Raw genomic sequence first — 25604 nt, 5'->3', positions numbered from 1 at the left:
AATTAATAAGATGAATCTCTGTGTCCGGGAACACTACAATTTATAAAGCCATATGGTGAAAAATGTGTGCAAGGTTAAGTTCTTATCAAGAAGATGAAAGATGGCAGATGAAATTCAGTGTTGGCAGATGAAATTCAATGTTGATAAATGCAAAGTAATGCACATTGGAAAACATAATCCCAACTATACATATAGAATGATGGGGTCAAAATTAGCTGTTACCACTCAAGAAGGAGATCTTGAAGCCATTATGGATAGTTCTCTGAAAACATCCACTCAATGTGCAGCGGCACTCAAAAAAGCCAACAGAATGTTGGGAATCACTAAGAAAGGGATAGATAATAAGACAGAAAATATCATATTGCCTCTATATAAATCCATGGTACAATCACATCTTGAATACTGTGTGCAGTTGTGGTCGCCCTGTCTCAAAAAAGATACACTGGACTTGGAAAAGGTTCAGGGGCAACAAAAATGAATGGCTGCCATATGAGGAGAGATTAGTAAGACTGGGACTCTTCATCTTCGAGAAGAGATGACTAAGGGGGGATATGATAGAAGTATATAAAATCATGACTGGCGTGGAGAAAGTAAATAGGGAAGAATTATTTACTCCTCCTCATACAAGAACTAGGGGTCACCAAATGGAAAATAATAGGCAGCAGGTTTAAAACAAACACAAGGAAGTATTTTTTCACACAGCGCACAGTCAACCCTTGGAACTCCTTGCCAGAGGATGTTGTGAAGGCCAAGACTATAACAGGGTTCCAAAAGGAACTAGATAAGTTCTTGGAGGATAGGTCCATCAATGGCTATTAGCCAGGATTGTCAGGAATGGTGTCCCTAGCCTCTGTTTCCCAGCTGGGAATGGGTGACAGGATGGATCCACTTGATGATTACCTGTTCTGTTCATTCCCTCTGGTGCACCTGGCATTGGCCACTGTCGGAAGACAGGATACTGGGCTAGATGAACCTTTGGTCTGACCCAATATGGCCGTTCTTATGTTCTTAAGTTTTTTATTTTAAACCTGGCGCAAACAGCTAAAAATTGCAATGAAACCATTGTAGAATAAACAGAGCAATACTACTTTATGCTTCTATGGCTTCTGTAATCTGATCTCAAAGTGCTTTCTAAACATAGTATTAATTTATCTTCCCCAGGGGGAGATATTAATAGAATTATAGGATATCCACTTTACTGAGATACAGAGAGATTGAGTTAGAATTAGTGACAGAGGTGCAAATAGAATGCCAAAGCCCTGAGTTGCATATTCCCCACTGGAGTACACTGTAGAGTTTAAGCATAGCATAGGAACAGTGTTACCTGTCAAAATTTTTATCCTCTTATAAAAATATAAACCGATGTCTCATCTTTTCTGTAGTAACTCAGTTTTTGAAAATTTCCTTCGCATTTATATCTTGGTTATTGTGACGAAATATTGAGAGATGTTGTGTAACCCTGTGCGTCCGAATAATTGTACATCATATTAGAGCTGACAAACATTAGTTATTCATTAAAGTTATTCATTAAAATGGCATGCATTCTTACAATGCCACTCCTCTAATTTCCTGCAGAAGTTACAAGTAAGGACAATATCTAATGTGTAATTAATCATCCAAAAGGAGCCAGCTGGGGGGACTTTTTCCACTGGCATAGGGAATGTGTCAGGAGTGAAGCTGGGGGTAGGAGATGTGTGTTAGGAGTGGGGCTGTAGTAATTATCTCTACACCCATTCTGGACAATTCCAAGTTGTAGGGCTACTCACAGGCAACTCAGCCAGGGTTGCCTAAGTTACACCAGGGGCTGCACTGTCATCTAGCATCCCAGGGCCATTATGGTGGCTTAACACCACTTCTGCACTTCCTCCTTTGGGCTGTGCGTGCACTTGGCCTCCAAGAGGTGCAGCCTGCAGTAACGTCTTTTGTGGTAGATTTGTTCTCTTTAGTAACAGATGTTGGTCCAAATGCTTGGGATTGGCCTTTTGATGCTTGGCCAATAGTTTAGGAGGGAGGGATATTACCTGTTGGAACTTATTCATCTCTCCATTCCTCTAGTAGATGATTCAGGTGGCAGTCACCCAGATACCAGTTTATTCTAACAGTAGTTATTCATTGCTGTTACAAAATAAGACAGTATGAGGGATGTCTGGTGAAAATGAATCCAGTACCTTATTTATAAAAACTGATTAAAGCAGTGCTTGAACTGAGGGGGAGAAAACTGTTACTTTTATTAAAATTTAATTTCATTTAATTTTATATACATAAGGAGAGAAATCTAGGGAGGTAATTCTTGACTTTTAATATTAACTTTTTGTATCCTGCAGAGATGTTGTTGCAAAAACGTTCCACAGCCAGGGTTCCTCAATATCTGTTTATCCATCATAAATAAGCAAAATATGCACCTTTGACTGTCTAAACATTATGGGCCAAATTCACTGCTACACAATAGCTGCTTTGTGCCGCTACAGCACTAGAACAGTCATGTATCTGGAATTAACTGGTTTAAAAAGAATGCTAAAGTTACACAACAATTTAAAAGAGTAGTCACAAAGTGGGAAGAGGAAACATACACACGTGTGTAAGTTTGCTATAGTACTAGGTAAGTTACAAAATTGCTGATACTGATAATAGTGTCACTAAAACAAAATATTTTCTATAGCTATTCCCGGAACCATACATATGACACCTACATTGGGAAAGGTTATGTGATCGCAGGGATGGATGAAGGTTTGCTTGGGGTATGCACTGGGGAAAAGAGAAGAATAATAATTCCACCTCATCTGGGATATGGAGAAGAAGGGAGAGGTGAGTTCAGTTTTTATTTCAGTACAGTCTTTCATAGGAAGTATTGCTTCCTTTGTTCTTCACAGCAATTAAAACTAGCTAATCTCTGAAGTGTTTATCCCTTTCTTTTGGTATTCAAAAGGTGTGTGTATATTAATATAGTAGTCAAAGGGCGTAAAAGTGGCAGAATTAGGCCCAGAGTTTTCAAAATGATTTTAGTTAGCTAGATATAATTATACACAGTCTCAGTTGTCTGGCTGTAGATGGGGACATGAAAATTATTTGGATAATCTATGGTTCAGACAAATGGGCTACTAGGGGGCCAGAAGTCTGCAAGTTTATAAACTCTGCAGTGAGAGCGTGTTTCCTGTAGATCTTAATAAACTGTGTCTGCTAAAGGATTTCTCTGTGTTAAGTTTTCTTCCCCATTGCTTCCACAGCCACAAATTTGTGGACAACTAAGCCGCCGCTGTAAACAGTGGATGCATGTAACAACAAAGGATGTGTGTATGTATAACATACAATTAACATGCTTTTGTGAAAACTCACTCGCCTCTAGGAAGGGTATTGCTAGAGTGTGATATGTCAGTTTCTCTAGTCAATCACAGCTGTGTGCTTGTGTTTTAAGAAGCTTTTCCCAGTACATAAAACATTATTTTCCATTAATAACTTTTTATGAAATGTTTCATTTTTGTGACTACATTCCACTGTGCTAATTGGGAATTAGATTTATAGCAAACAAACCTATTGGTGGCTGTGGATGCATCTATCGCTGTTGGTAACACAATCATGCAATACTTTGGGTGTGAGAAAAAGCACATACTTGTTAAGATTTTTCAAGCAGTTTAACCCTTTTTCTGCTGCTATTCAGTTGCCAGTGCGTGGTGGAAGTGTTGATGTTCTGATACAGTTTTGCTGCTTTAATAGTGACTTGGTAGGTGAGGTACCAATCAAGTGGCTAAGTTGGTCACAGGAAATGTAAACTTCCAACTTCACTGTGCTATTAAAAATGCAAAGTAGAGTGCATAGTTTTGAAACTTTGAATTATGGAAATGTTTTCCTTAATTCTTGAACTGACTGCTAATATAGTATGTTTTCATTGGTGTCCTCTACATTTTAAGTGTCTTTCATTGGAAGCATCTTGTATCTATGTTGTTGTGTGCAGAGGTGAATCAGTGCTTTAATCCTGAGAAATGTAAACTGAAACCAAGAACAAAATCACTCAGTAGAAGACACAACATTTTATATATTCTCACTGCGTGAAGTATGAGGTCAGTATGTACTTGCGTAGATGCCGTTTGTTTCTCCTTATATGATTGCTTACGATTTAGGAAAGATTCCAGGATCTGCAGTACTGGTTTTTGACATCCATGTGATTGACTTCCATAACCCTTTGGACTCTGTCAACATTACTACTCATTACAAACCTTCCAACTGCACAGTATTGAGTAAGAAAGGGGATTACCTGAAGTACCACTACAACGCCTCACTCCTGGATGGCACATTGTTAGACTCAACGTAAGTACGTCACTTGGCATATGAAATATTCTATGTAACTATGAAAGCGTGGGTCAAAATGAATAGCATACAAAGCAATTAGGATATTCAGAAAGGAAAAAGGTTAACAGTGACGTTAAAATATTCATGTTAACATGGGACCAATTTTTCCTGTCTGACAATGTCTATAAAATTTTTTCATATAGGGGAGGAAAAAAGGGGGGGGAGAGAGCAACCAAAGGGAAAGAGTTGGGGACAGCAGAAATAGGGATGTGAGAGAGGAACACAGAAATTGTCACCACAATGATAAACAAAATACACATGAATTAGGGTGTTTCATTAGGTTCTGTTGCAGCTGAGATCTTCATGGAGAAACGGTTGGATCGTGATCATGTTTGTGGTGGGTCAGGTTGGGGGACAAAGGGGTTCTGACAATGTTTACTTCCTCCCTACTGTACACATTAGGAGTGTGAATGGAGGCAAAAGCTGCTGGCAACCCTTCTCTCCTACGTTCAAAGGTCAGCTGAATCTCTTTGCTGTACTGATCCCTGATCCTTCTTGTCTGGTTTTATTTTCTTGTTGTGACATAAAATAGATTATTTTAGATGAACCACATTTTGGATTGAGCTGAAGTAAATTCAGATAGTGTTTGCTATGACTGAATAAATTCTCTTGTTCTATTTTTAGTTCTGTGCACACCTCATCTTTTTGAATAATATTAGTACTGTTAAATTTCCCTTATTTGTATTTTATTTGGGAGGTGAGGTAGGGAAGGAATACTTTTTAACAGAAGAACATAAACACCAGAAATAGTCCATAGTTTTCATTATAACTTGTACTGCTCAATATCTATCTCTCTGTGGAATTTATATGGTAATGGTGGCCATATATCTCAGCACCTCAAATATTTAATGCATTTATCTCCACAACATCTCTGTGAAGTAGGGAAGTGTTATTATTCCCATTTTAGAGATGCAAGACTGAGGAATAGAGTGGCTAAGTGACTTGCCCATGGTCACACAAGAAGTCCGTGGTGAAGCAGGGACTTGAACTGTGTCACGGTTCAGGGCAACTGCACCTGTATTTTCCCTCAGTGGTTCTGCAAGGGCACCTACTTGCAGGCTTCCAGCACTCTAGCCATTGCCTCTCTTGGGTGAAGACCTATATCTATTTACCTCCTGACCCAGGTATTTCCAGGCTGAACAGTTAGTTCCCTGTTTTCATTATGTTATTCTCAGCAAAAGACAGTCTGCATAAGCAGACCTGCTTGCTTCCTCTTCAGAGACTGATAACAGTGCAATTGCGCACTGTTAAGCTACCACACAGCTCTTTCTATGCAAACTTATTTATTCTTAGGATAATAGTGTTACAGAGAACATATTAAACACCATAATAGAACCTACATGCATGCTAATAAGCTTACTAGAGTCCCCCCTCCCATCCCCAGTCTCCACCAGGGCTCTGGTCCTTGTCAGTCCTTTGAGCCCATCTCTAAGGATTGTATCCATCCATGGACCAGAGGTCCTGTCCATTTGCTGGATCAGAACGAAGGCCCCGAATGTGTTTAAAACCAGGCTGTTTAAACAGAAGTTCTTTCTTCGTCTTTTAGTCCCTGAAGAATCCAGATTAGGTCTTTGAACTATCCTACTGTAACAGGTGATCAGCACAGCAAAGGTCCCCTCCTCAGGGTAAGGGCTGAGTCAGAAGGTGGAGGTTTGCAATAGCACCCCCACACCCCCCATACCTCCTAGGAATTCTACTCTTATACATGCTGTCCCAAAAGACCAATTTGTCTCTGCTGTGTTGTTCAGCACAGTCTTTTGAAGTTCACCTTGTCTCCCAGAGATTGCATTAAATCCTCATTCCTCCTAAGTGGTGTTCCATACAACCGCAAAATAGCATACAAAAATTTGCATTTTCAATACAATGGACCCCAAAGATATTAAACGTAATTCAGTAAGGTTTAACTTAATTCCATAAAGTTTGCCCAGGATTGTTGGGGTTTCCTCCCAGAGCCCCTTCCACCTGGGTCCCCAAGAACTCAGTTCAGCTCCAATTTTGTCACTCGGATTCCTTTATTTGGCATACAGCAAAGCTACGCTTAGTTGATCAGAATCAAGCACAGTGGATATAGGATGTACCACACATCCAGACCTACACAGTAAAACCTCTACCTTTGTATACATGTACGCAGTGCATTGCATTTACTATACGCTGCATGTTATGTTTTGGGATTGTCTGGTTGCTTTGTAGGAACCAATTCCCGTACAGTATGCTCTTCCACACAACGTCAATGTACAACTTTCTCTTTACATTCCGAATTTATTTTATCCATTGTAAATGGTTCCATGAGTGTTCTCCCCTTATCTTAGCTAGTACAGACATTCTGTTTCCAGCCAGCTGATACATTTACCTCCCTAATCCTATTTCCCAAGAAATGACACCTCACCCACCTCCAATGACACATGTCAAGCCAGGCCTATAACGCTATTGCAGGGCACTGTCATATCTGTTGACACACAGGTCTTCAAAGTGCTAGGGTAGTGCCCTAATCACAGGACCATCCATCCTTTCCTTATAGAGGCTCTATACTCAGGGTCACACAATTCAGCAAAAAATGACAAAAGAGACTGACAGAAAAAGGGGCACTCGGATGCTGCAAGGACAGGTGCCAGTAAAAAGTCCCAAGATTGCAAACTTGCCTTTTAGAATTATAATGTATATTTAAGAGAGACAAGGTGGGTGAGGTAATATCTTTTTTTGAATATATTGGGGGTGGACATGGGTCTTAGAGATATGTGCATTGGAAAGAGATGGACAGGTCTTATTCTGCCCTTTCTTGGTTATGGAGAAGCTGGCATTGGTAAGTAAATGAAACCTAATAAACAACCGGCGGTATAATTATTACCTCCTGACTGAAAGGAACAGAATCTCTCTCACCAACAGAAGTTGGTCCAATAAAAGATATTACCTCACCCACCTTGTCTTTTTAATATCCTGTGACCAGCACAGCTACAACAACATTGCAGACAAAGTATATATAATGTATTTATCACTCCACAGAAATACATCTTAGAAATAAGACCCCAGTAGCAAGTCATAATTTATACCATGATAGGACTAAAATATTAGCAGGATTCTTAGAAACGATAAAGACCTCAGTTGCCTTGGGGTTCAAATTAGTTACCTCATATACTAGACACACAAACTGGGATTTTGAATGGAGCCTAAGGAAGGTAGATGACCAAATCCCATTGAATTTCAATGGCAGTTTGATGCGTGGTTCCCTTAAACTCCTCTGAAAATCCCAGCCGGATTTATTTAGCCAAGGGGATTCCTCGTATGAGTAAATTTACTCATGTGCTTAAGCCTTTGCAGAATCAGGCCTGTGGCTTACAAACTGTTTTTTCCCAAAGATATTTGCAAGGCAAGAAGCCCTTTTCTGAATGACAAAGTATTTCAGAGTTTGATTTGATTTGGGAGGATTAAAATCCTTAATCAGGTTTAATTCAAGTGACGATGATGTCTGTATGAGATAGGAGCTACAATCTGTTACCTCAGCAACTACACCACTTGGCTATTTAGAAGCACATAGAATTAGGGGTAAACTTGATTTTTGGGCACATAGGGACTTTGATATAGAAACTGTACAGTTTGAGTGATAACTTGGAAGTAGTAAAAATTCTTTTTTATTTTTCAGGCTTAGTCTTGGTAAAACATATAATATAGTTCTGGGATCTGGACAGGTTGTTTTGGGGATGGACATGGGTCTTAGAGATATGTGCGTTGGAGAGAGGCGAACAGTTGTTATTCCGCCCCATCTTGGTTATGGAGAAGCTGGTGTTGGTAAGTAAATGCAACCTAATAGACAACTGGTGGTGTAACTTATTACCTACTGAGTGACTGATGTATATGTGTTGTTAGTCTTGTTTTTCGTTATTTCTGGGGCAGGAGGGTACGAGTGGCTTGAAATGGTAAGGAAAAATACTATTTTTAAACATATGGATTGTTTTTTTTTTTTTTTTAACATTTTTAAAATTATCCAATAGTGTTAAAGTGCTCTCTTTGGAGCTTTTCCAGGCCAGTAATTTAACAAAACAGTGTTTGGTTGAAATAAACTTTCCACCTTTAATAATATAGCTCTGAAAATGTGACATTCTGGCCAGTGTGCTGATTACCACAGGACACTACTGAGCGCCAGTGCCGCCATGTGTCAGGAATGTTTCTTTGTCTTAATGGAATGCTGTCGGCAGAAGGGCTAGATTCACAAAGCATCTTAGGGTATGTCTACGCTACGAAATTAGGTCGATTTTGTAGAGGTCGCTCTTTAGAAATAGATTTTATACAGTCAATTGTGTATGTCCCCACTAAGCGCATTAAGTTGGCGGAGTGCATCCTCAGTACCGTGGCTAGCATCGACTTACGGAGCGGTGCACTGTGGGTAGCTATCCCACAGTTCCCACAGTCTCTGCTGCCCATTGGAATTCTGGGTTAAGCTCCCAGTGCCTGATGGGGCAAAAACATTGTTGCGGGTGGTTTTGGGTATGTGTTGTCAGTCTCCCCTCCCTCCCTCCCTCTGTGAAAGCAACAGTAGAAAATCGTTTTGCTCCTCTTTTCCTGGGTTACCCATGCAGACGCCATAGCACGGCAAGCATGAAGCCCGCTCAGCTCATCCTGCTGTTGTGAGCATTGTAAACACCTCACACATTATCCTGCAATATGTGCAAAACCTGGCTAAGAGACGCCAGCAAGAGGACGATTGTGAGGAGGACATGGACACAGACGTTCCTGAAAGCACAGGCTGTGGCAATTGGGACATCATGGCGGCAGTGGGGCTGGTTGATACAGTGGAACGCCGATTCTGGGCCCGGCAAACAAGCACAGACTGGTGGGACCACATAGTATTGCCGGTATGGGATGATTCCCAGTGGCTGTGAAACTTTCGCATGCATAAGACCACTTTCTTGGAAATTTGAGAGTTGCTTTCCCCTGCCCTGAAGCGCAGGAATACCAAGATGAGAGCTGCCCTGACAGTTGAGAAGCAAGTGGCGATAGCCCTTTGGAAGCTTCCAACGCCTGACTGCTGCCGGTCAGTCGGGAATCAATTTGGAGTGGGGAAATCTACTGTGGGGATTGCTGTGATCCAAGTAGCCAATGCAATCACTGACGTTCTGTTATCGAGAAATATCTGGGAAATGTGCAGGTCATACTGGATGGCTTTGCTGCAATGGCGTTCCCTAACTGTAGTGGGGCGATGAACGGAACACACATCCCTATCTTGGCACCAGACTACCTTGCCAACCAGTACATAAACCGCAAGGGGTACTTCTCAATGGTGCTGCAAGCACTGGTGGATCACAAGGGACATTTCACCAACATCAACGTGGGATGGCCGGGAAGGGTGCATGACGCTCGCATCTTTAGGAACTTTGGGCTGTTTGAGCAGCTGCAAGAGGGGACTTACTTCCCAGACCAGAAAATTACCGTAGAGGATGTTGAAATGTGAATAGTTATCTTTGGGGACCCAGCCTACCCAGGGCTCATGAAGCTGTACACAGGCAGCCTGGACAGTAGTAAGGAGCAGTTCAACTGTAGGCTGAACAAGTGCAGAATGGTGGTAGAATGTGCCTTTGGATGTTTAAAAGCTCGCTGGTGCTGTTTGCTGACTAGGTTAGACGTCAGCACAACCAACATTACCATTGTTATTGCTGGTTATTGCTGCTTGCTGTGTGCTCCATAATATCTGTGAGAGTAAGGGGGAGACGTTTATGGCGGGGTGGAAGGTTGAGGCAAATTGCCTGGCTGCTGATTTTGAGCAGCCAGACACTAGGATGATTAGAAGAGCACAGCTAGGCATGCTGCACATCAGAGAGGCTTTGAAAACCAGTTTCATGACTGGCCAGACTACGGTGTGACAGTTGTGTGTGTTTCTCCTTGCTGCAAACCTGCCCCCTTTGTTGATTTTAATTCCCTGTAAGCCAACCACCCTCCCCCCTTTGATCACAGCTGGCAAAGGAAATAAAGTCACTATACTGTTTTGAAACCATGCATTCTTTCTTAGTGAGATAACTGACAAGGTAGCCCAGGTGGGGTGAGGGAGGGGGGAAGGACAAGGGCACATTGCTTATTGTAGCCACACTACAAATCAAAACTGTTTGAATGACAGCCTTCTGTTGCTTGGGCCATCCTCTGGAGTGGAGTGGCTGGGTGCCCAGAGCCTCTCCCTCCCGTGTTCTTGGGCGTCTGGTGAGGAGGATATGGAACTTGGGGAGGAAGACAGGCGGTTATACGGTGGATGCAGCGGGGGTCTGTGCTCTTGTTGGCTTTCCTGCAGCTCCACCAGATGCCTCATCATGTCCGTTTGCTCCTCCATTAGTCTCAGCATCGCTTCCTGCCTCTGCTCCTTGCGGTCACTTAATGCTTTCCTGGCCTCTGCCACTGAATGCCTCCATGCATTAAGCTGTGCCCTATCAGTGCTGGAGGATTGCAGGAGCTCGGAAAACATGTCATCGCGAGTGCTTTTTTTTTCTCCTTCTAATCTGCGATAACCTCAGGGACGGAAATGATAGGGGGAGTGTAGAAACACTTGCACCTGCGGGGGGGATAAAAAGGGAGAGTAAAATTTAAGATGATACATTTCTGAGAACAAAAGGGAGACTCTTTCACAGTGAATCAAGCAATTCACAGCAGACAGCACATGTGCTTTAGGTACAAGGTCGCATTTTGCCTTTTATATTGAGCGCCTGTGGGTATGGTGACACATCACACACGGCTGGGCAACAGAAATCAGTTTCCAGGCAGCCAGGGTAAGCCAAAGGGTACGCGGGGTTGCCTTTTTCCGCCTTCATAACGTGGGAATTGTTTCAGACTGCAGTGCCATCCTTTCCCATAGCAAGGAATGCCGGTTGGCTTTGCCATTTAAAAGGAGGAGCTGTGGTTTTCGGGTGGCTGTGTGGCACACACCTCCCACTGCTTGGCTATTCTCTGGGATGATCCCTTTGATCCAAGCGCAAACAGCCCAGCATGAACGGGGTCCTTTTACTGTTCCCTTACAAAAATTCCATTTCAACCAGGTGACCATGAATCATATCAGTCTCCTGAGGCTAACACAGAAAGACATAGACTGCATGTTGCTTGAATGCGACCAAAACCCAGGACCATTCACTGCCATGCTTTGTGCTGCAGCGATTCCAGACTACTTGCTACTGGCTTGTCATGGTAAAGTGTCCTACCGTGGAGGACAAAATAAGGCAGCCCTCCCCAGAAACCTTCTGCAAAGGCTTTCAGAGTACCTCCAGGAGAGCTTCATGGAGATGTCCCTGGAGGATTCCCGCTCCATCCCCAGACATGTTCACAGGCTTTTCCAGTAGCTGTACTGGCCGCGAATGCATCCGAATTCTTCAGGGCAAATCAAGTATTAAACACAATTGCTTTTAAACCCTGTTCTGTAGTTACAAATGTGCACTCACCAGAGGTGCCTTCTCTGGCTTCAGAGTCCAGGATCCCGCCTGGGGAGAGTATTGGCTCCAGGGTGATGAAAAGGTCCTGGCTGCTGGGGAGAACGGATTCACCGCTTGCCTGCTGCGCATTCTCCTCCTCCTCTTCCTCATCCACAAAATCCTCCTCCTTGTTGCGTGAGACTCCCCCCTTGCAGGTATCCACAGACAGTGGTGGGGTAGTGGTAGGGTCCCCCCTAGAATGCCATGCAGCTGATCATAGAAGCGGCACGTATGGGGCTCTGACCCGGAGCGACTGTTTGCCTCCTTTGTCTTTTGGTAGGCTCGCCTGAGCTCCTTAACTTTCACGCATGTCCCTGTTGTCGCCTCTGTCCACCATGCTCTGTGTGATTTTGGCATAAATATTAGTATTTCTTCTTTTTGATTGGAGTTCTGCCTGCACAGATTCTTCTCCCCATACACCAATCAGATCCAGTGTCTCCCGTTCGGTCCATGCTGGAGCTCGTTTGCGATTCTGGGGGGACTGCATGGTCACCTGTGCTGCTGAGCTCGCCATGCTGACCAAACAGGAAATGAAATTCAAAATTTCCTGGGGCTTTTCCTGTCTACCTGCTAGTGCATCGGAGTTGAAAGTGCTGTCCAGAGCGGTCACATTGGAGCACTCTGGGATAGCCCCTGGAGGCCAGTACCGTCAAATTTGCACTACCCCAAATTTGACCCAGCAAGGTCTATTTTAGCGCTACTGCCCTAGCTGGGGAGGAGTACAGAAGTTGATTTTAAGAGCCCTTTAGGTCGACGGAATGGGGTTGGTTGTGTAGATGCATTGCTTATAAAATCGACCTAGCGCGGCTAAATTCGACCTAACCTCGTAGTGTAGACCAGGGCTTAGACACTGAACTGTCACTTCAGTGAGGAACTCCCAGGTGAGTACCGTAACTACAGAGCTAAAAGTTATGAGGGAGCTCCTCCTCCTCTTGTAAGAAACCCCTGAGGCGCCTGATTCCAGGAGAGGGTTCACAACTGTGAATCCAAACTAGATTTAGGTGCCTTCCTGCAGTCCAGACTTGACTCCTAACTCCCTGTGAAGGGCAGGGCTTGGGGCACACGCCTTCCCTTTGCATCTCCCATTGGTTAGCTCGGGCGATTCCTCACTCAGCGTGCTGCCTCTTGTGAATCCCATTCTTTGGTGCCTGTCTTTTCCCATTTGTTATACAGGGAGCCTAGGTGCTGAACCCAGGATTTGTGAATCCCAGTCATTTTTCTAGGTGCTAAAAGTGAGGCATTATGATGGATTGTTTTTGTAATAATTTTGTACTTGGGCCTGCACTTCCGCTTGTCCGTGTGCACAGTCTTATTGAAGTTGGTGTAGCTCTGTATGGGATAGAGTTAATCTGCAGGAGGAACTTCATGGGATTGAGACTTTAATTTGGCATTATAGGGCTCCAAGAATTGATTATAAAACATAGAAACTTCAGAGGACTATCAGCTCCCAGTACATGGAGTTGTTATTGGCCTTTTAAATTAAAAGAACTTGGTGAATGGTGTCCTAATGATGTCAAACTCTAGGCTCTGATGGAAGAGGATGCATCACCACAGCCCACTCTGACTTTGTTGATTTGGATTCCTAAAGAACATAGACAACTTCTGTTGTATAAAGATTCAGCGTCAGGCATCACACTGAGTTTAATGTAGAATAAATTTGAGAGATTAATTGAACACCTCTTTGATTTGTACGTGAATCCAAGACAACCATCATAAAATTATTAATTAAAAACACTATAATGTATTTAAGAATTCTACAAAATTATGTGTCGTTGATATTTGACACTATTGCGATTACATTGGATATATGGTCTGGAGTAAATGCTAGCATGATTCTGAATATATTAATATTTTCTTACATATCTGGTGGGACTCCTTTATTCATTTTGGAACAGAAGTTCCTTTTTGATTTGTTTTCTTTTTTAAAAAAAACCCAATATCATGCAAATTCAGTCTCCTCAAAGAAGAGTCCCAGTGGAGGAAATATATCAGACAACAAAGACAGTCTTGTATCTGTAGCTAGAGGCTATATGCAGCTGCCATATACCTTTTCTTTTTTATTAATAAAAATTTGGGACACAGTTATTAAGGAAAAGTTAACTTTTATATTAAGTGTCTGGATTTGAAGTTGGCTAGGCCACCAATTCAGAAAAGCATCCCTATTCAGGAAGGGCACCTAAGCAAATGCTTAAGTTCCATTCAAGTGCTTAAATTAAAGGTGTTTATGTGCCTTTCCTGAGTCAGGGCCTTTAAGATTAAAACTCACATTACATATGTCACTTATGGCAAATATGTAGTGCTTCATGTGTCTCATATAATAAAATATTGTATGGTCTAACCCCAGTTTGCTGTTTATATAAGGCCTGATCCAGTTCCCACTGAAGTCAATGAAAAGACTCCCATTGATTTCATTGGGCTTGGATCGGACCCCTAGTGAAGCACTTGTTTGTTGTTGCACTTTAAGTAATAGATACGTTTTTTTAATTGTGAAAAAACCTAAATTGTCCTTTTGCCACTTAACTGAAAGTTAAGACTTAACTGTGCCATTTGTTGTGACAGAAGGAGAAGTTCCTGGTAGTGCAGTATTAGTTTTTGACATCGAACTGCTGGAACTAGTGTCTGGTTTACCTGATGGCTACATGTTTGTCTGGCATGGTGATGTCTCTCCAAATCTCTTTGAAGAAATCGACAAGGATAATAATGGAGAAGTTTTTCTGGAGGAGGTGAGTTTAGGGGTAAAACCACCTGCATAGATTTTTTTTTTTTTTCCTCCGCGCACACACCCCCCCCCCCCCCCCTTAGCTCCACCACCATCAAGCTCATGGATAAGTCAGGTTTTGTCTTTAAGTTTTTGAGTTTATCCAGCCCAGGCTATGGTTATTACCAAGTTAACAGGAAGCTGCCATTTTAAATGGAATTTACATTTTAAATTTTCAAAAAACCCTACCAAGAACAATATGGGCTGTCAAAAGGCAGAAAGACAAGTTAAAAGAATAAATTCCTTTTCCCCCTTCTTCCTATTATCTCTCTCTCCCTCTCTCCTATCGCTGCTCCATTCCTACCCTTACAGTAGGGCTGAAAGGCTCTTGTCTACAGAATAGATGTAATGTACGTTGTGTTTCAGAACTGAATGGGGAGGGAGAAGCTTGTGATGTGATTGTTGGTACCAGAAGATGTGATTGTTGGTACCAGAGCTCGATCTATAGAGGGGCTGGCGGGGGGATGTGAGAAAGGGTGTTGGGTCAAAATGTTTGTAAATGTCGAAAATCACACTTCTCTGTGAAGTTTTGTGGCTGCTATTGTTACAAATAGCACCTGAGATTATTGTAACTGAGATTAGAGGGGGAAAATGATCTAGTCAGTCTGTACAATTGCTGCATTGGACAGCAGTTTGTGCACAGTTTCCCTGCCTCTGTTTGTGTCAGTATTTTAGATGGTAACACGTAAGGGACATTTTTTGTTTTTTAAAGGAAAATTTGCTTAAAAAAAAGAGTCTAGAGGGCTCAAATGCAGGTGTAAAGCCTGAAACTATTTTTAATTCATTATTTGAAGCTGAGCAGATTTGATGTTACTGTCTCTCTTTAAAAAGCTTTCAGCAGTGTGATAGTTCCATTCTCTTTGCTCTCTGTTGTAAGACTGTGATCCTAAGTAACCCTGTATTTACACCCTACACACGATTGTAATAACCTTTCTACAATATATGCCTTGGGAGGTATCATTTGAAAACTAATAACTTATTGAGCATTAATATGCTTGCATAATGTGTGTGTTAAGAGATGGATATATGTTGGAATTAGGACTAAAGTGTGATTAAATGAGGCATGTCAGGGGAAGCTGGTAGCCAGGTCTGCCTTAGACAAACGAATGTTTATTTGATTCTCTGAGCAGCCTGGTTTTCAAGAAAAGACAGTGAAGGTCCATTTTTACGTATTAGGTAAACATAGTTATTAAGCTAACGAGTGCGGGAAGAAAGAACATGAAGTTTCCTTCACCACCAGACTCCATGTCTCCTTCCTCGCAGCTTGAATAAACCCTACTTTCAGGGGTAATCCTCAGAAGAATCCATTTTAAAGGTTTATTGGCCTATAAAGACAGGGTGGCTGAACCTCAAGTGATAATCAATCGAATCAACTGCTGGTATACAATATACAGTATTATAAAACTGTTCGGAGTGTGGTCTTTTCTGAATGCTAATGGCACAGTAGTGATTAATATCATGGTGAAATATATATATATAACACTATAGGAGGAAATATGGATAAATAATATTAGGTGTTAAAGTCTGTGGCCAAACAGGAAGGAACAGGTTCCTTCCCAGACACGAGAGATGGCAGCTATTTACCTGTCTTCTATACAAATTCAGCATGGTGGAATCAAAACAGTGGAAGCCCCACTTACACACACAGGGATGAGGAGCCCACAGGAAGGGAAAAATAGCATGAGGTCATCCTGCCTCTTAAAACAAGATCATTTTAACTTTGGAAGATGTAAGCAAAGACAGAAGCCATCTTTGGCATTCATCACTAGAGAGACACAAGGGAACAGAGCTCTTGCAAGCTGAGAAAGATGGGCTCTTCAACCAAAGAGGGGCAGGGGTTTGAAATCTCTGGAAACTGAATATAGGTGAGAAACCATCTTGAAAAAGCTTGTACCTTGCTAGATTAAGTTTTAGATGTTTAGATGGATGTTTTCACTTTTATTTGCTTGTAGCCCTTTCTAACTGTATTCCTTTTACTTGGCATCACTTAACCTATGCCTTATTGTTAATAAATTTGTTTTATTTTTACTATAAGCTAAATGCTGCATTTAAATAGAAGTGTGTTTACCCAGTAGGTTAATAAGCTGTGATATGCTTTTGTGTCTTTAGAAGAACAAATGAAGATATTCTTTCGCTGAATTGTCCAGAAGAGGGCTGGGGGTATGTTGGGGTCACCTTGCCGGTGGTAGCCAAGGCTGGTGGAAGCCAGATGGGGCTGTACAGCTGTAGACAGGCTGTTGGAGTCAGAGTTGCTGAACAGCACACGGCCACTCAAGGTGTGACCTGCATGCTTGTAGGCTGGCAGTCAGCATCTCAGGCTGGTAGCTACCGCAGCAAAGCATTTAAGGCACCCAGGGTTGTAGGGCAAATAGTGACACAACCCTTTACTGATCTGGATTGGATCCCAAATCCCATGACAAAGACTACCTACAGTTGCATGAGAAAAAACTTTACGCTTTAGTGGCCTGATCCAATGGAAAAGTTTCCTTTGAACTGGGGCCTAGTTTAGGGGAGTGTGTGGTGGCATCTCTCTTGTCAGAAATCTTGAAAGTTCTCCGTTATATTGTTGCCTAGTCATAGAACTGGTTGTCAGCAGAACTGGCAGCTAAGTCAGGGTGTGCAGTTTCCGTGAGACAGCATAAAATAGGCTAAGGGTATAAGTACATACCCCTTTTAGTCACCCCTTATTTACTCTCTTTCCACCTTTCACAGCAGTTGCAATACCAACGATCCTCTTCCTTTCTCCGTTAGCTGACATAATTGCTTGCAAATAGTTCTTAAACAGTATAGTAATTTTTGTTTAAAAAAGGTTCACAGTTTTTAGTTAAAATTTGTGGGGGTTTAGCTGGTTTCAGGAAAGTTTTCTTTACTTTTTTTTTTTATAGTTACTTCTTCAGCTTTTGAGTGATCTTACTTGTGGCAGCATGGGCATGGATGCTCTGGTTCTCAATCCCTTAAACTGACAATATGGCAACTGGGATTCTAGGGCAGGATGTCTCATACTTATCTGAAGGGAGCCTGTTGGAGTCCTGAAAGCCTCCTACTAGAAAAAGTTAGCGTCCTATGGAATTGGTTTAAAAGATTTGCTCAAGGTAGAGGCCTTGTCCCTGTTTTTTGTTCCAGTTATTTGAGATTCCCTTTTGTCTCTTGTGTTGTCAAAGCTACCCCTGGCAACTGCAAAATTGTACTTAAAGGTTAGGAGGGTCTCAGAGTTGTAGGCCATGATAGCCAGCCAACTTTCTCCCAGAGTCTGCAAAGAAAAGGTGGTTCTGAGGTCTCCAAATTTTTAACCAAAATTGTGCTATTATACTGGACTTGCATCTTGATCAGTCTGTTACTGGCTGTTTTTTTCCTTAATCCCTCCGGGGAGGTGAGGTTACAGAATATGGATGTTAAAAGAGCAAATAGTTACTATTTAGGGAAGCCGAAGCCTTTTAAAGAATCAGACTTCCTGGAGCCTTTAGACAAAAATCTAAAGGTTACCTACTTAGCTCAAATGCCTGCATTGGAATATTAGATTGTGTTAGAACACATGCTAATTTACATGTTAAACAAGATTTCATCCCAGGGTTAACGATAACTAAGGCTGCGATTTAGTTACGGAGGTCACGGAATCCGTGACTTCCAAAGACCTCTGTGACTTCAGCCAGTGCCGGCTGGTAGGGGGGACCTCTGCTGCTCCTGGCTGCCGCTGGCAGCAAAGGGGACCCCCACCACTCCCAGCCAGCAGGGGGGACTCCCAGAGCTTCCAGCTCTATGCAGCTGCCCAGGCTCCCCATTTTGTCACAGATATTTTTAGTAAAAGTCCGGAACTGTCACGGGCTTCCATGAATTTTTCATTATTGCTCGTGACTTGTCTGTGACTTTTACTAAAAATATCTGTGACACAATCTTAGCCTTAACTCCATAACCAGTTGATATGGTAAATATGACAGTCTTTACCTATACTGAGGCTCACAATTGTGTTAGAACAACTATAAACTAACACAGCGGTTTTCAAACTTTAGCAACCCAAGGATCCCCATTTTGATTTAAAATTTTTCCACAGACCCCAAGTCCCCTGCTCAGCCCTTCTATGGCTCTAGGTATATGTTTTTTGTTTTTTTAAAGTCATAGGAGAAGTAGTTAAAGATAAATGGATTAATAAATTGTGTGAGGAAAATTTATTTAAATGTTACCTTTGCACTTGCTTCCATGTCAATTTTTACACTTGGAATTCCCTATACTTGTACACAAAACCAAACCCCTCTCTTTTCATTCATTTCCCTTCCCAAAACTCTTCTTATGCAAGGTCCTTCTCAGATAACCCATCTTCAATCTATATTGTGGGTGAAATCCTGGCTTCACTGAAGTGAATGACCAAACTTCTGTTGACTTCAGTGTAGCAACATTTTACTTCATGTCTGATCTGTCCAATTTAGATTGTAAAATCTTAGGGTAATAACACATATGTTCTCCCGCCCCTCCAGGGGTTAGGACCCTGGTAGTTAGTATTGAGCAGTATGGGACTAATTGTTGGTCTTTCTAAAATATCCATTTAGTCTGTTGTTTTAATTATTCTATTGTGAACCTTTTTTTTTCTCCCTAGTTTTCAGAATACATTCAAGCTCAGGTTGATTCTGGCAAAGGAAAACTAGCTCCTGGCTTTGACTCTGCAAAGATTGTTAAAAATATGTTCACAAATCAGGACCGAAATGGAGATGGCAAGATTACAGTTGAAGAATTCAAACTGAAAGACCAAGAGACCACAGAGGGACATGATGAACTGTAAAACAAAACAAAAAACCAGTGAGCTGACCTACTGTCACTGTGTGTGTGTACTGGAAGATGTTTGACGTACTGTGCATGTGCGTGTGTGTGTTTGAAGGGATGGTATTTGGGGAAGGTGTTTGTATACAACTCTTCATGTATGCGTGGCGGTATACGTGGAGTGGGTTATTACACGAGAGAAGGTTTTCAGCTAGAATGGGTAGTTACATTTTAAAAAAAACATTAAGGGCCTCAGTGTGGGATTTATAAAGAGACTGAGTGTACTGACAAACATGGTTGTGTGAACAATACGGTTAATTTTTATGCTTAGAATCACAATTTTATTATTGAATGATGTACTTCACTTGGTTGGATGAAAAGTAGAAAATATGCAATTGGTTTTTTTTTTTAGTTCTTTAAAAAGCCTTTTTGTATTTAAAGTTATTCTACAGGTATGTAAACAAACAGAAAAATGTGTCCCACTAGCATATCTGCAAAATAACAAATTGCTGCATTAACAGATTAGAGTTACTGGTAGTACCCCTTTAGAAAGCATGTATTCTTTTCAATAACTGAACAAGCCCCTTTTAATAATCTCCAGTAGGATCTATCATTTGCAGAATACAAACAAATAAATTATTAGACATGCCATTGGAAAATTCTGGCAAGCTGTGAACAAAATGAGTATTTTAAGTTGTGCCCACATGTGTAATGATGGGTTTTACTGGATATGTGACAGAAGTTTGCTACATTCCTACATCTTATTTAACTAAAACACTTCACTCTCAGAGGACTATTAAAGCACTGTCAGGGTATGAACACTAAATTTTATATCATGTCTACTGTATGTTAAAGCCAGTACAGTCACCCAGTTGATCTGTAAATGTAGCAAGTTGTTTTAATCAAACAGACCAAATAAATACAATTAGATTAAATATTGTATTTTCTGGAAAATGACATGAACTTTCCTCAACACACACAGCAGAGAAATACCTCCCTAGTCATAGAAGAGTACAAAGGGAGGTGTATGTTTCCATTATATGCTTTGAAGTGAGACACCTGCTTTCTTTGATCTGTACATGAATGGTGCTGGTTTTACACTTTCTGGCACACTCATTTGAAAAACTGCTATTTTTTAATTACAGAAAATGCCATGAACTTTTGTTGGGTTTGATACATGCTGGATAATTGTTTTTTTTGTTATATAAAATATTGATCAACACAGACTGTACTCCCCCCCCCCCCCCCCGGGCTGGAGGGTTTAGTAGATCTTGATCAGAACAAGAACCTTATACACACACCATATGCAAGATTGCTATCCTGAATCTATATACAGTTTCATTATTGGAACTAAAGCCCTGATGAGAGAACACCCCTTTGGGCTGACAGTAGTTAAGTAAAATAATTCTAACTGATTAGCTATAACATATTTCTGTTTTGTACTTCATATTAATAAAGGTTCTTTGGAAAGTCTGGAGTTTCTTAAATTGATCTCACCATTAACAGTGCCTGTTCAGAATGTGCTTTGACGTTTGCTTGTACTGAAAAATAAACACAGTTCCTCTAACTTTACATTTATATATAAACACCACCCTTATTAATGTCCCCATGCCCAGTGAAAGCCAGACTACCTTTATGTCTGAGGTTTTGCCTTGTGGTACTAGGACCCTAGTTAAAAACTACAAGGAAATCCTGACTGACTACTTAGATATGGACTAATTTTAGCCCTTTAATGGCTGGTAGAAGATCCTAGGTATTAATGGATTGCAGTTGGAATCTCATGCATTATCATACAAATGGCCCTTCAGAACCATTAACATCTCACCAAAGCAGTGTTCTTATGGAGGCTTTAGTTCCTGATGTTGCACAGAATTTCCTCCTCTATTTTGTTTCAAAATACAAAGATAGCTCACTAGTAACTGTAGTTCAAATATACTGCTTTTGCATATTTCACAAAAGATGCCTTTGGTACACAGGAACTATACAGCAACCTTCAAGGAATCAGGGCACATTGGGCTCCTCTTTTTGTGGCACTGAAAATGTGGAGACAATTTTGCACACCCAAATAACTCAACCAGTTGCACAGTGCTAGAACCCTCAGGAAGAAGGGAAGGCAGGTGGGTAGTCAGAATGTACAGTGAGCACAGCTTAAGAAGTTGTTGGTGAGTAACCTTTAAGAATCATTCCACACATTTCCCCTGCAGTTGGTCTTGAAAATTCCAGTTAAATCAGAATGGTAAAACTGCCCTACAGATCTAGATGCCAAGTAGGGAGCAGTACCAGATGAGTGTGTACAGATATCCAAATTTTTGTAACAGTTCCATCAAAAAGACAAGTTGTCACTTTAACCATTGTAAATGGAAGTCTTAAGCGCCTCACCTAATAGGCAACAATCTTGTGTGGCATTCATAGCCAGACCCATGGCAATGTCTCACTGAGTTTAACTCACTCTTCCTTTCTGACTTATTTAACCCTACTGTGTATCTTCAGTAGCATGCAAACATTTGAGTAGCCTGCCACACTTGTTTGGGAGGAAACTTGTGATAGATGGTCTCAGGTATCTGAGCCTGGATTTTTACAAAAGAGAACTGAAAGGGTGAGTAGAGGTAAAACTTAAGTAAATTTACTTTCAGTATAACCACTCTTATTTGTTGTCTGCAATTAGGCGTTCATGCTACTTTCTAATTCAGGCTGAATCAGCACCTGCATTTTAAATGTACTGCCAATTGGGGAGGGGGAGAAAAGGGGAAATATTGGTTGTGCATGAAAATTTAGTTTAGGAATTTGGAGTATGAATAAACTCTTCCCCTGAAACTTGAATAAATAAATCATGCAGCTATCTTAAGTTATAAGAACTAAACTAATTTTTAAAAAATTGCTGTTTAAGTTATAGGCACAATTTTTAAAAAATGAAGTGTTTCAGCACCTGATGGGGCTCTGGAGATGAGTAGTATGTGGACAGTTGGCTGGTCACACAATGCTCGTTCTTGTTTCTAGCCATCAGAATAAATTGGAAAAGGAAGATGGAAGCAGCTAGTAATTTTTTTTCCTTCCAAAAAAGCAAAAAATACATAAGTATGAGTCTTAATCTTCCATGTAGGCAAGATTTGTGGGTGCCACAGCAATGTTAAGAAATTATTCCTGGGGGGAAGTCTATGCCATTGCATACATGCAGAATTCATGTCCCCTGCAGAATATTTTTTCTCAGCAGAAAATATTTTCTGCTGGAGAGGTGATGCAGTTACACCTTTTGCCCACCAGGGACTGCTGTGGTGGCAGAACAGAGGGCAGCCACTCCTGGTCAGGAGCAGCTAGCTGCAGAGAGAGGAGAGGGAGAAGAGGCTGTGTTCCTCACAGTGCCCTGTGCATGGGGCCAGGTGATATAGAGGGAGTTGGACAGCATAGGGCTGTTGGGGGTGGGAGGTTACACTGGGATGGGGGCCAAATGGGAGTGAGGGTGCAGGGCCAAAAGGAGACAGGGCTGACTGAGTGGGTGCAGGGACACATAGGGACAGAGGCAGAGGTGCCTGACAGAGGCTAGGGGTCAGCCAGAGTCTCCATGGGAGAGACTCCCCAACAATCTTCCCCTACCCCTCCAAAAAAATCCCGTTCCATTTTTCTCCCACCCATATCCGACAACTCTTCAGGTTAGCGCCCAGGCTTCTTCCCAGCAATTACTTCCCTCTCCCTGAGCTCCTCTGTTATCCCTGATTCCCTCAAGCCTTTTCACTGCTTCCGAGGGGGAAGCATGTGTCTGTATTGTAGTTTAAATGAATTATTACTGAAAGTTCTGTATTAATATGCCTAGTAAGGAAACTATTTGTCAAAAACCATTTTCTGAATCTTTTTTTGTTGTCCATATTGTTACAGACATACTTGCTGACAGCTATTTTGAAATAAATTACCAAAATTATTGAAGCTGGCGTGATAATATTGTGTTATTTTGACAAAATATGCAGTATTTTGCAGAATTTGAAAATATTGTGGGCAGAATTCCCCCAAGAGTAAGTGATCGTAGAAGGAAAGTTTCAATTTATTAACATGCAGCCCTTCTTATGGAAATATTTTTGAACCCCCCATTTAGCATGTACTCAAGGAAAGAATGGTTGCGTATCTTACAGTAATTGTTGTATTGCCTTGGTGAGCCTACTGCCCTTGGAAGGGTGCAAAACATCCAACAATTTGTGGTCTCTTGTACCTCCTGCAAATGTAGGTCAAGCTTCTGCCATGCATTTTAACATCTTGGAACCACTTAAATAAGTCAACTGGAGAAGATGGTGAGGGGTTCACTGCCTCATCAGGGGCAGATGAGGAAATTGCAGGTGAGATGAATTGTTCTCCCTTGTCTGATCTTTGTCTCTAGTATCTGAGGCTGTTTTAGTTGACCTGCCTGCAAAGATCTATATTGCCTCTTGGGAGGGGAGTTAGCCCTGGTAGGGGGCAGTAGCTACTGGCTCGCAGATATGGTATTGCATATCTTAATCGGCAGGGTTAAAGGTTGATAAGCACGTGGCTGGGACATAGACTGGTGGGACATAATGGAGGACAACAAGCGGCCTGTTCTTGGAAATCCTTGCCATGTCCTTTTGAGAGAGCAGTTCATGTTTCTCAGTGTGATCCTAGTGGAGGGAAGATGAGTCCCTACTGCACATCAACAAGGAGGATGAAAAGGAGTACACTTCCTCCAATGGTGGGGCTACTCTTTCAGGTGTGCTGGGATGCTCTAATGTCCACTCTAGAGGGAAATGAGTCAGTACTGAGGTCTCTGTAACTGATTGCTTACCTAGCAAAGGTGGCTGCACTATTAGGCCCATAGAAATCACTTCATACTGCATATGTGCTGTGCCAATAGGGATGGTGTCAATGAGCAACGTATGAAGGAGGTCAGTGCAAAAGAAAGGGTGGTCCACAAGTTTAGTGGGTACCAGAGGCATATGTTTAACAGGTAGTACTAATGCACCAAAAGGACCTAAGTCTGGCCATTGGCTACCTTTTGCCTGTTGAGTCAGAGCCAGGGTGACTCTTATATTTGGATTTCATAGGCATGGCAGAGGGTAACCAACATCTCAACCTGACTGTGAAGCTGTGTTCCTTCCTACACCTCTCAGGAGTCATCAATGCCAGAATGGAAGTGAACAAGTAGGGTCTCTTGGTTGACAGAGCATGGGTGCTTGGGGTAGATTTTTGAGTCACTGGGGTGCACTATAAAGGAAGGGATGTGATAACTGAGGTCTAGCTACATCCTTCCTTTTGCTATCTGAAGGCTTGTACAGAGCACTCCAAGAGAAAGTTTTAGGCAAGCCTCTCTAGCTTTTTGTTTGATTAGAGAGAGCATATTGAATGAGTGCCCAGCTGTAAGCAGGCACTGAAGTGTTACACAAGGAGCAGGTTAACGACCCTGGGGGTTTTGCTTCTATCATAGTGCTGGATCCCTTATACTTGTCTAGCCTCCAAGCAAAATATCTGATTGTCATTTGACACAATAGAATTTAAAGACTACAACTCACTGCTGAACTAATTAACATTACTAATACTAACAGTGCATAGAGCTGCAGCAGTGGTAAGAGAACAGAGGGATGGTTGGGCCTGCTTTGCGCCTGAGAGGAGACAAATACAAGGACACCTCGGAGTGGCCTCACTGACACTGCTGGCCAAAACAATCCAATCCTATGTGCATGGGGGACATGCACATGAAAAGTGTAATCCATATGGCCAGTCACTTCAAGAACTACCTTTACTTTGTGGGTGAGGAAAAACACAGACTGCCAACTCACTTATTGTTAACAGGAGTTGAATATATGTAGCAATCATCTATAACGTACTGGGCTCATGGTGCAGTCAGTTTGACAATGAGTGAACACCATGGTTAATCCTGTGAAAGGAGGATTTACATAATGAACTGTAATGGCACCGTTAATTAAACCAAAACTTAAGTTCACAAAAGATAATCAATAGGATAAAACAAGTTATGTAGGTACACTACTTGTCACTTTAGAGGTATTTAGAATCATTGTTATAACATGGGATGTGATTTACTACATATAAAGCAGCATAAAGAATGAAGCCCTGACAGGGGGCTGATGTGCTAGTTTGTAAAATTATCCTGACAGTACTGAGAAGTTTCCTTTGACTCAAGTGTAGTACTGATTACACCAGAAAAGCAAGCTACCTGTGTAATTCTCCCACTGCACAGCTGAACGTAAATAAATGTTAAAAGGTAACCAAAAGAGCAAACTGCTTCCCTTAACTGTATTTTACAGCCTGCCAGGGGAGATTTTTTTGGGTAGCTATTCTCTGAAGCTGTTGTGCAAAACACC

At 41.7% G+C, this 25604-nt stretch overlaps 1 protein-coding gene across 1 annotated transcript in view; it reads left to right on the top strand.

Moving 5' to 3' along the window:
* The window catches only part of FKBP9 (FKBP prolyl isomerase 9), a 34462-nt gene extending 11276 nt beyond the window's left edge, over positions 1-23186 (top strand). Inside the window, exons 6-10 of the mRNA XM_074945363.1 lie at positions 2660-2805; positions 4116-4302; positions 7982-8127; positions 14340-14503; positions 19127-23186. Coding sequence (XP_074801464.1) covers positions 2660-2805; positions 4116-4302; positions 7982-8127; positions 14340-14503; positions 19127-19309 — 826 coding nt within the window. The 3' untranslated portion in view covers positions 19310-23186. The remainder of the gene's footprint in view (positions 1-2659; positions 2806-4115; positions 4303-7981; positions 8128-14339; positions 14504-19126) is intronic.
* Positions 23187-25604: the final 2418 nt, after the last annotated feature.

This window comes from Natator depressus, chromosome 2, assembly GCF_965152275.1.
Source record: "Natator depressus isolate rNatDep1 chromosome 2, rNatDep2.hap1, whole genome shotgun sequence".
NCBI classification, from domain to species: Eukaryota; Metazoa; Chordata; order Testudines; family Cheloniidae; genus Natator; species Natator depressus.
The sequence above is the reverse complement of the archived record's forward strand: the minus strand, read 5'-3'. Positions and strand labels throughout refer to the sequence as shown.